Consider the following 9,551-nt stretch of genomic DNA (forward strand, 5'->3'; position numbering starts at 1 on the left):
GAGAGGCACAGCCGTAGAGGAGCTCACATAAGCAGACACTCAGGCGACGAGTCGCCGGCAGCATGTTCCTTAAAAGCCTTCCAGCGTGATCAGCCACACCTGTGGGGAGCGGCCACACCTGTGGGGAGCAGCCACACCTCTGAGTCCTCCGCCACTCTGCTCATGGCTGCCCCCTGTGGAAAAGAGAAAAAAACTTGCCGGATCCTGACACCAATATTCTGAGTGACTTATTTTTATCAGTGCTGAAGGCCTTCCCTCCCCTCATATGAGTGTCAGGTGGGCTTTATCTTGCTTGCTTGCCCCCCCCCCCCCCCCCCCCCTTGTTTCTTTGCCTTTTTGCGTCTATTCTTAACGAGCACAGATCCCTTTTATCCCACTGGACCGCAAAGAATTTCACATCTAAAAGAGTCTGAAGTGTGTGGAAGACTGCTGTGGATTTCAAAATGACTCATTGTGTCTATTTCTTGTCATAACATAAAAAAAAACCTGTCGCGTTTGTTGATTATAATGACAAACAACACATACAAATGGTTTGTGATCAATTTTAGATCAACAGTTCACCCTCCGTCCAAGTGGTGGCGCTGCTAGCTTTGCAGAGCCAACTGCAGCGTAATGTTTTGGCAAAGAAAAAGAAACCACCGAAGAAGATAAGAGTACGAACGTCGTTTAAATTGTTATCAGGTTACATTTCTTCGTTATTTTTGGTTTATACTTCTGTAAAGTATTTGAAGTGACGGTTTCATCACGCGATCATTGCGTTTGTATCTTTAATCAAACTGCGCTCCATTTTAGCGCATATTAGCTGCTGGTGCTTTACGTCGCTGCATGTCTTGCCTGCTGTTGCTGCTGCAAGCTAACATGTTAGCAACATCGCTGACGTGATTGCTGTGACAATATTCAACTCACTTTTCTCCCCTCCTTACACCAACTATTGTCTTTTGGGAATAACAAGTCTGCACGTGTGGCTTTTTTAAAGCACCATGTCCAAACGGAAAGTCACTTTTGCGGATGGTGATGGTGGGGTGTTGGAGCTGGACGATGAGGTCTCGAGCAAAAAGGTGCGTTTGCCAACTTTATTTGGAGTTTGTCAATTTGGAATGTACGTTGGCTTCTAACTGATGTGATGTGTTCCTAAAGCACGCGAACACAAACATGTTATTAAGAAACCCTGGAACTGTTTTGAACAGGGGGGATGCTGCACAATATGTTCCTGTGAGAGATGGTCATAAACGGTCCTTTTTGTGTGTCCTGAAGGCAACACTTGAGGTGCCGAGCGGCCCGGGCTCCAGGTTCAAGGGCAAGCATTCCCTCGACAGTGACGAGGAGGACGAAGGGGAGGACACCCAGAACAACAAATATGACATTTTGGCCAGCGACGACGTGGACGGTGAGTCTCTTTGGTTGTCCACAAGCTGCGGTATTGTTTTTAGTGGGTACTCGACGTGCATTGTGGGTTCCAGGCCAAGAGAACGCCACCATTGATTACGACGAGGGCGTTTCCATCACGCCCTTCAACCTGGAGGAGGAGATGGAGGAAGGACACTTTGACTCGGAGGGGAACTACTTTGTCAAAAAGGAAGAGCAGATCCGAGACAATTGGCTCGACAACATCGACTGGGTAACTGCGTTCTTAGAGGGCTTCGCGTGCGACCCGAAAAATTCAAGGGATAATCACGGTGCGTATTTTTCAGGTGAAAATCAAAGAACAACCGTTCAAACAAAAGAAGAAAGGACTCGGAGCGAAACGCAAGCGCAGAGTGGGCGATGAGGATGAAGCGGAGGAAGAGAAGAAGCGGGAGGAGCAGCGAGAAAACAAGGAAGGTGACGAAGATGAGGACGAGGAGGAGGAGGAGGCCGAACCGGCCGAGGACCCCATGGCCTCCCTCACGCAGCAGCAGCTCACGGAAGCCTTAGTGGAACTCTTGTTGCCGGGGGAGACGGTCGCGGCGGCGCTGCGACGGCTGGGGGGCCTCGGCGGGCAGAAGAGGAGCAAACTGCGAGACGCCGGCGACCACGCGGCGGAGAACAAGCGGGACACGGAGAAGCTGGACCGCCTCACGTCTCTCGCCGATAGGCTGGTGGCGTCGGGCGTGTACGGCATCTACCAGCAAACCAAGGAAAAGCTGGCCTACACGCTCAAGAATATGAGCAGCAAGCGACCCAAGTCAAAGGAGGAGGACGAAGACGAACTGGACATGTTTGGAGACAAGTTTGACGAGAAGCACGGCGCACAGGCTGAAGAGGAGGAAGACAAAAGAGGTTTGACGCACGCTGGTTTTCTCTCGCGAGTGGTTGGTCGCCTTTCATCGAATCTTGCCTTGTTTCTCGGCAGTGAGCGAGGAAGTCATGTGGGAGTACAAGTGGGAGAACGAGGACAAGTCCGAGGTCTACGGACCCTTCACCAGTCAGCAGATGCAGGTAGACCCCCCTCAGCCTTTAAGTTAGCTACATTTTGCTCTTCTGTCCTCACTCATCCATCGGGTGTGTTGTTGTCAGGATTGGGTGGATGAAGGCTACTTCAGCAGCGGCGTTTACTGCAGGCGCTTGGACCAGGAAGGCTCACAATTCTACAACTCCAAGAGACTGGACTTCGAGCTCTACACGTGATCACGTGCTCCCGTGCAGTGCTGCATCATCTTTTCTTATGTCCACATGTTTTTAAATAAATCCTCCGAACACTGTATTGCTGTTTGTTATTTGGACGTAACAATAAACCAGAGAGCTCGTCAATAGGACAAACACAATGATGCACTGTGGTCTTATTTTATAGAGTGCAGCATCTATACTTGAGAGCCCACACTCATGCCCTTGACTTTTCATGTGTTATTAGGGAATATTGAATTCTTTTTGTTACCATTTATCACCACTGTCTAAGCCAAATGAAAGGTAAAGAAATACTAATACCGAGTCCCATCTATTTCTTGATTGGTCAACCCTCCTCAAGCGTGTAACAAGGTCTTTTCTCATTGGCCAGCTGCACGGCGGCGCTTTCCGGCCGACCTACAAACTCGACTGTGATTTGCCAAACCGTGTGTCTGTTCGGGTTTGTTTAAAAAAAAAAAAAAAAACAACAACCCACCCATCGGCTGTTGCTTTTTTGACCGCTGTCTGGCGTGCCTTGCTTACAATGAGCACTTAAGCGTTGTCTGCTGCGGCCCTGCGCAACTTTTATGGTAAGATTTGGTTTCTTTGTAAATGCACATAACCCATCTTAAACCAAAGAATGGCTTCCTTGCGAGGGAGTAAACACATGCAACCCGACAGTTCCCGGACACGACTATACTCTGGCAATAGAAGGCTGGATAAACCTTGAGAAGGGAGATTTATTGTTTAAAAACTAAAAAACAATTGGGAAAAAAAAAAGCACTTGGCTCGGGTCGAGGTGTCTGGAGTGTCCGATTCCGAACCCGCCCGTCTACGTTACGCAAAGCTTGCTCGCGCGAAAAGTTCTCATTGGACACGGGCTCCATTCCAGCAAATAGACGGCACTCTCTTAGCTCAGCGGCGCACCATATCTTGTGTAAACCACCACATTGACAGAATGTGTTGATGCAACTAATTTGCCTATAATATGTCAATAGCAACTTGATTATAGTAATTGTGAGTAAACTTCCGTGTTTGAATTTCAATTTTCATCTTTGGTTGAGCCAGTGAGTCATCGAAACGAAGTGACGTCACGTTAAAATAATAACCTCTAAATGTTATTGTTGGGATCAATTTCAACAGGTCAGTTGTTTCAAAAGCAGCGTGATGGTGATTGATGGTCCTTATTACAAGGGGCCATTTGGCCACCAGCTTTTGATTTTTCTCCGCACCATTTACAACATACACTCAATGAATCCAGCTCACCCGCAGGTTCCACTGGATTACTTTTTTACAACTAATTCAACCCTTTTTCATAGTGTTGAAATTGTTCGAGGACAGGACAATCTAACTGTTGACAGCATGTAGTTCATCTCCAGTGTTTTGGCCCAGCAGTGACGCTGACGTGGTGGTGGTGGTGTTGTTGTTGTTGTTTGCAGAGGAGCAAGAGACAGCAAGCCAGGCCATGTTGACTCTCCCCTCCGACTCGCGCCCCCACCTGGTTTTCCCCATGGATGGTGATGCAATGCCTCCCCATCCTTTCTGTAGTGCACCCCCCCACAGTGAGCCTCCACCACCTCTCCTCCTCCCCCTTCCCTCCATCACTCCCAGGTATAGTTGCCCCTCACGACTACCCGCCCCTTCTGTTCTTCCACTTGTGTATGTGGGTCAAATGAATGTCATTTATCCATTCTTGCAGTACAATAACGTTGTCCACTCTTGAATTGCTTTGGGCAGCGCAAGCGATGGCACGATGGGCCGCAACAGGAGTGGTCAAATCCAAGCAATCCAAACTCAGGGCGCTCAGGAGGAGGAGACGCTGGAGACGCCGTCCACGTACAATCCGTCCTTCTTCAAGAGACACGACAACAATATGGTGCCAGATGAAATGCCACACGTGTGTGATGCGATGATGTCGTTTGTTAATCCGCCCCGTCTTTGTCCGTTTTAGGTGCAAGTGTCTCAGTCCAAGCAGCCGAGCGCCGAAAACACAGTTGAAGATGACAAACACAAGCGGCGGGTATGTTTGAGCAATCGTCGTCTTGTGTCAAAATAAATCAATCCATCAATCAATAAATAACCCCGTTCAGCCGACACCTAACTGTGTATCAATTTTGTAGGATGTCTGTGATTTTACCTCTGCAGCCCAGTTCCAAAATACGTAAGTGCAATCAGTTGGTGGCCATCTTCTCTCCTCGCCCAACTCTCACATTTTCTCTCTTTTAATCCAGGGAAAAAGAGTTTGCTAACAAGCGTCCGTTGGATAGTTTGGATTTGCTGAACCGCGCCGCGGATGCCAGCGTCCCCGCCGGCTGGTTGACGGGCCCCCTGTTCCAGTCCTTCAAGTCCAAGATGGCCAGTTTCACAGAAATAGTCATGAGTCCCGCCAAGCTCTTCAAGGACAAAAACCTATCGACTCCAAAAGCTCAAGTGGACGAACCTCGGGAAAATGGCGAAGGGGACCAAAATGAGAGCTCGTGTACTGGAAGTGACCCTGACCGTCCTCGGAGATTATTTAGCACGGCACCGTCAAGACAGGAGCGCCCGCTCTTAGAGGAGCCTCCAGTTAAGAGAGCTGATGTGATGGAGGAGGCAAACGTGGAGAAGAGGCCACTCTTGCATTCCTGCACCGTTCAGCTGGAGCACGTTCACTGCGTCTCTCACCGTGTCGGCTCTCTTGAAAGCGGCGACGTGGGCGCCGCCTGCCATCATACTAACTCGCTTTCCGTGCCATCCGGAAGGACGGCGAGCGCCCGAGTCCGGGTCGAGAGGAAGAGACTGAAGAGTGAAAAGGATGTCGCCGAAGCCCCGCCGCTCAAACTGAAAATGCCGTCCGCAGTTTCAGGCGGACGAGAGGCGCTCGAACCTGCCGCCAAGTGCCGCAACGTCAGGCGCAAAGCGCAAGGAGACCAGCGCAACCGTGGCAGCCGCAAACGCAAGTCGCTGGTCCCGCAGCCGTCCTCTTGCGTCCATCCGCAGGCGGCGGCGACTAAAAGCAACGGCGCCACGGGACGCGGCGGGCCCACCAAGAGAGCCAAAAAGGCCACAAAGACTCAAGCGCAGCTGTCCACGCAAGCACTTTACTTTGAAATGACTCCTTTGGAAGGGAACCAGTCACAATGTAGCCAGTTGAACGTCAACGCCGATGGCAGGTTATGCCACGGGGCGCTTGACGAGGAGCGTCTCGGCTCCAGGAGCTTCAGTCACTTTCAGGCCCACAACGGGACAACCTGGACCGCTGCGGGGGAGCCTCCGCCGTCATCGGGCCGACTGTTGCGCAGCTGCTCGTGCCCGGAGATCCCGTCCCTGTTTACCTCGCTCCCTCGCCAGCCGCCGCTGGCTTTGGTCCCGGCGCATGTTCCGGACAGTCCGCGCCGCGCCCGCCGCCACACGGTGAGCAGCGTGGAGGTGGAGCGAGAGATCGCCCCGCTGTGCCTACGCAAGGAGGTGTTCCCCTCCCGGCGCTCCTTCTCGTGCGACGGGCAGAACCCGCCGCCCGCCCTCTCGCCCGGCTCCTCGCTGTCGGCTCTGGCTTCCTGCTTCCTGTCCAGCCCGCTGGCCTTCCTGTCGGGGAAAGGCGAGGGAAGAGCGGCGGGGCCCGACGCGGCGGCGGCGGCCTCTTCATCTGCTTGTTCACCGACGACAGATTCCTCGTTCGGCGCCCGAGAGGCGTGCGCCGGGTAACTTTTTCATTTCGTTCTCTTCCAACCTCTCGCCAAGTTATCTCCTTAACAGAAAATGTCAATCATTCAATGACATTTTTCTTCACTTGACCTATTTGAAATGGCAGCACAAGCGGCGGGAGCGACAGCAGAACGCCCAGCGACGACGACGACGACACGGCCTCCTCCGGTCATGAGTTTGACGAAGCGGCGGTGTCGCTGAGAGAAGAGAAATCTCTGTCCGACTCTGAGCTGAAGGTAGGCGTCGCCGCCGTCTTGCTCAAGCCGGGCCGGTCCGCCGCAGCTCCTAAACGCAAAGACGCTGTCGCTCTTGCAGGTGCCACAGAATCAGCAGCATCACGGCAAGGTGTCGTCCATTCGCATCCGGAGGGCGCTGCCCAAACCTCCCAACAATCTGACGCCCATGGGCCTCCCCAAGGCCGTCAGGTGGGTGCGCCGTGCCGTGATCTTTTGGGATGAGAGCTGATTCTTTTTTTTTGCTTTTTGACAGGCTGAAGAAGAAGCAGTTCAGCTTGGAGGAAATTTACACCAACAAGAACTTTAACAAAGTCCCTGAGAGGTGAGCTCAATGATGTCCAATTGATGATTATTCCTTTATGAATATTAAAGTGACAAAGAGTCGAAGGCGACGCGCCAACGCCGACCCACGGTCTCTTTTGCGCTTCAGCCGACTGGAAACCGTCTTCGAGGTGCCGCTCAGCCGCCGCGACGGTTCCGAGTCTCGCTTTGGCCAGCGCCGCTTGAAGCGCTTCCTGAAGTTCCACGAAGTGGGCGAGGCCCGCAAGCCCAAGAAGGTACCACCGAGCGGTGGCAAGGCGTCATCCCGCACTAGACGGGGGGGCTACGCCAGGGCCGAGCCGTCCCTCCTGCCGCCGCCCGACGCCGACTCGCTTCTGTGCGCCAAACTGAAGCAGCTTGACTTGTGGCTCATTGACGACCAGACGGATGGCACCTGTTGACTTTCCTCACCGTTGTTGCTACGGTTACCACAAGCTGACAGACGGCAGTTATGGCAGCTCTTATTTATTAATTACTGTTAGTGCGTGCATTATTGTTTTGGTTGACAAGGCGGCCTTAAAGGGTGTTTGTTTTGCATCCAAGCGTACGTGTTTCTTTGAAAGCATTTATTACGTCTGTCCGGAAAGTGTCAAAGGCAGAATGCAATAATGCCGCTTGTTTCCTTACCGTGGTGGCTAATTTATGAACTTTTCTACAAGCTTTGCTATTAAATATTGTGTTGAGCATTTGTCATGTGTAAATGTTGCGTACTTGGTTTTATACGTGTCGATTTTCAAGCGTCTTTGCCATGGGAAAGAAAGAAAGAAAGAAAGAAATACCATTTTGTAAACGTGTCCCACCGTCCGTCGCCTCTCAGTTTTTCAGCGTGACCAAGTAGGAGAAAAGCGCCATGAGCACCGGTATCAGGATCAGAATGCACATCAACGCCACGATGGAGACGATGGCCAGCCTTCTGGCACGCCGCGAAAACCTGACCGACTCCTCTTGTCTCGGCTCCATCTCGGCCTGAAATATAATTTGGGTTATATTTTCCATTGCGTTCATTTCTCTTCAAATATTCTCCCTCCCTATGGGCGTATTTACTTTGACCGAGTTGATGAGCGCTTGGATTCCGATGCAGGAGACCCCGCAGATGACGCTCCAAACGGCCAGCCGCCTGTGATACTTGTCGTCGCAGATGCCGTTCTTCCTCGGCGCCCACCTTCGGCTTTTGCGGGTGCCCGCCGAGCCCGGGACCGTGTTGAGCGACATCTCCTCCTCCACTTTGACGCAGGTGAGAGGTGAGTCGGACATGTCTGCAGCTAAAGACAAACACGACTCTTACGATGATGACGCGTGACCCCCCCCAACTTTCAGCTCCTCACCTGCGGTGAGTATATGTGCTTAGCTTTGGCCTGCAGTGTAAATGCCACAGACAAGCCTGAGCCTGCTTGCAAAGACGCATGGCTACTTCTGTTTAGCTTATTGTTTCAACACCAAAGTCCAAAAGCAAAGTGGCGCAATCAGCCTCACATACTCATAGTTTCAAAATAGTTGAAATGACAAAACAAACAAAAAGCCTGACAAACCAGTTAATTCCCTTTGACTCGTGTTGCCTTCAAGGCAAATCTGAAATCATGGCTTACACAGAACTCAGATCCATTTGATTTGATCCATGTCTGTCTGTTTGGCTTCCTGCCTGCCTGCCTGCCTGGCTGCCTGCCTGGCTGCCTGCCTGCCTGCCTGCCATTGTTGCGATCAGAGGTAGCCTGAAATGATAAGTTTCTTTGCAAAATGTCCTTGTTCACAGGTCTGTTTGTCTAGCTATGTACACAAGTCAGGTGCTGCCTCAAAGGAAAGTCCGTACGAGTCGTTCCTTCGAGAACAGCCAGAAATCCGTCCAGTGTCAGTCGGCCCCCCGGCCCGACGTCTGCCCCTAAACACTGTCAGACACACACAGAAAACTAAATCCTGACAAACCAGTTGCGATGCCTTTCAAGTCTCAGGTGTATGTCGCTGGAATCAACAACAAAGCCAAGCTGAAGGGAGCTGCCATGTGGTTCACTTACATGTGGCAGGTTAATCATTTGCTCTTTCCCACCCAAAATGGCAAACGGACGAGGATTCCGATAAATCTCTCATTCTTACTTTGACAGTGGTGTCCTCCCGCCATCTCGTCGAGTACCACTATAGTTTAAGACCTCCCACTGTCGCTCATATTGGCAAGACGTCGAATGGAAGTTGAAGCTCTGTTGCGCAAGCCGACTTGAATTGTGTGAAACTGACACGCCCATTTACTGTACAGGATCTCGCCCTCCCACTGACACACACACACACACACACAACTATGTATGTATGAATGACTTCTCCATGGGCTTCCCCTTGGGCCCCGAAAGAACTGCAACCAAGGTGTGTCACGTAGCTAAATAACAACTCAGTGAATCACATTCCAGTTCGCCTCCTCTTCAAGTAAACACACACACCTACGTCTGTCTGACTTAAGAGTTTTTCAAGATATAAGCTGCTGCTGCTTTTTGCTAAAAAGTTAAAGTCCCAATGAAATAAGAGCAAAACATTAGAGATGAGAATGTCACAGATGGGAATGGAGCAGGGCGACCAAATGCAGCTTGGACCAGCCTGGTTTATTGAGGGAAAAAAGCTTGTTAGACAGGATGATGAGGCCGGGAACAAGACCAACACAACCGGCAAACTAACATGACAGACCGACCGACCGACCGACCGACCGACCGACAGACAGACCGAGCGACATGGCAAACAGAAAACGAC

The 9,551-nt window shown here is 51.4% G+C and overlaps 3 protein-coding genes across 12 annotated transcripts; 2 read left to right on the top strand and 1 right to left on the bottom strand.

Annotated features, from left to right (window-relative positions):
* Nucleotides 1–27: 27 nt before the first annotated feature.
* Nucleotides 28–9,081, bottom strand: LOC137841033 (transmembrane protein 265-like). 5 transcript variants are annotated; one of them, XM_068653358.1, is made up of 4 exons: nucleotides 8,913–9,081; nucleotides 7,869–8,086; nucleotides 7,604–7,790; nucleotides 28–173 (listed from the first exon to the last, which is right to left on the bottom strand). In XM_068653358.1, the coding sequence occupies exons 1-3, from the start codon at nucleotides 8,935–8,937 to the stop codon at nucleotides 7,638–7,640; spliced, it is 396 nt and encodes a 131-aa protein (XP_068509459.1). In that variant the 5' UTR covers nucleotides 8,938–9,081; the 3' UTR covers nucleotides 28–173; nucleotides 7,604–7,637. The 5 variants fall into 5 exon arrangements, with proteins under 5 accessions (XP_068509459.1, XP_068509460.1, XP_068509458.1 ...); XM_068653359.1 differs by lacking the exon at nucleotides 28–173 and adding an exon at nucleotides 1,060–1,516; XM_068653357.1 differs by lacking the exon at nucleotides 28–173 and having other exon boundaries at nucleotides 7,376–7,790.
* On the top strand, nucleotides 251–2,681 carry cd2bp2 (CD2 (cytoplasmic tail) binding protein 2). 3 transcript variants are annotated; one of them, XM_049745241.1, is made up of 7 exons: nucleotides 251–276; nucleotides 977–1,058; nucleotides 1,255–1,387; nucleotides 1,461–1,618; nucleotides 1,692–2,259; nucleotides 2,333–2,418; nucleotides 2,497–2,681. In XM_049745241.1, the coding sequence occupies exons 1-7, from the start codon at nucleotides 266–268 to the stop codon at nucleotides 2,605–2,607; spliced, it is 1,149 nt and encodes a 382-aa protein (XP_049601198.1). In that variant the 5' UTR covers nucleotides 251–265; the 3' UTR covers nucleotides 2,608–2,681. The 3 variants fall into 3 exon arrangements, with proteins under 3 accessions (XP_049601198.1, XP_049601199.1, XP_049601200.1); XM_049745242.2 differs by lacking the exon at nucleotides 251–276 and adding an exon at nucleotides 583–681; XM_049745243.2 differs by lacking the exon at nucleotides 251–276 and adding an exon at nucleotides 589–653.
* prr14 (proline rich 14) lies at nucleotides 3,056–7,512 on the top strand. Of its 4 annotated transcripts, none has more exons than XM_068653352.1 (10): nucleotides 3,056–3,173; nucleotides 4,023–4,194; nucleotides 4,321–4,459; nucleotides 4,535–4,603; nucleotides 4,704–4,744; nucleotides 4,815–6,263; nucleotides 6,374–6,503; nucleotides 6,583–6,692; nucleotides 6,757–6,825; nucleotides 6,934–7,512. In XM_068653352.1, exons 2-10 carry the CDS (start codon nucleotides 4,049–4,051, stop codon nucleotides 7,223–7,225), a joined length of 2,445 nt encoding a protein of 814 aa, XP_068509453.1. In that variant the 5' UTR covers nucleotides 3,056–3,173; nucleotides 4,023–4,048; the 3' UTR covers nucleotides 7,226–7,512. The 4 variants fall into 4 exon arrangements, with proteins under 4 accessions (XP_068509453.1, XP_068509454.1, XP_049601180.1 ...); XM_068653353.1 differs by having other exon boundaries at nucleotides 3,062–3,173; nucleotides 3,979–4,194; XM_049745223.2 differs by lacking the exon at nucleotides 3,056–3,173 and having other exon boundaries at nucleotides 3,221–4,194.
* Nucleotides 9,082–9,551: the final 470 nt, after the last annotated feature.

The sequence above is a fragment of the Syngnathus scovelli genome, chromosome 16 (assembly GCF_024217435.2).
Source record: "Syngnathus scovelli strain Florida chromosome 16, RoL_Ssco_1.2, whole genome shotgun sequence".
In the NCBI taxonomy this organism is placed as follows: domain Eukaryota; kingdom Metazoa; phylum Chordata; class Actinopteri; order Syngnathiformes; family Syngnathidae; genus Syngnathus; species Syngnathus scovelli.

Excerpts from the sequence above, each read along its gene's own strand:
- cd2bp2 (XM_049745241.1), top strand. Across the intron at positions 1,059-1,254 it reads ATGAGGTCTCGAGCAAAAAG|GCAACACTTGAGGTGCCGAG; the intron begins GTGCGTTTGCCA and ends TGTGTCCTGAAG. Across the intron at positions 1,619-1,691 it reads GGCTCGACAACATCGACTGG|GTGAAAATCAAAGAACAACC; the intron begins GTAACTGCGTTC and ends CGTATTTTTCAG.
- prr14 (XM_068653352.1), top strand. The coding sequence starts at position 4,049 with ATGTTGACTCTCCCCTCCGACTCGCGCCCCCACCTGGTTTTCCCCATG. Across the intron at positions 4,745-4,814 it reads GCAGCCCAGTTCCAAAATAC|GGAAAAAGAGTTTGCTAACA; the intron begins GTAAGTGCAATC and ends CTTTTAATCCAG. Across the intron at positions 6,504-6,582 it reads TGTCCGACTCTGAGCTGAAG|GTGCCACAGAATCAGCAGCA; the intron begins GTAGGCGTCGCC and ends TCGCTCTTGCAG.
- LOC137841033 (XM_068653358.1), bottom strand. The coding sequence starts at position 8,937 with ATGGCGGGAGGACACCACTGTCAAA. Across the intron at positions 8,087-8,912 it reads GGGAGGACACCACTGTCAAA|CTGCAGACATGTCCGACTCA; the intron begins GTAAGAATGAGA and ends GTTTGTCTTTAG. Across the intron at positions 7,791-7,868 it reads CGCTCATCAACTCGGTCAAA|GCCGAGATGGAGCCGAGACA; the intron begins GTAAATACGCCC and ends ATTATATTTCAG.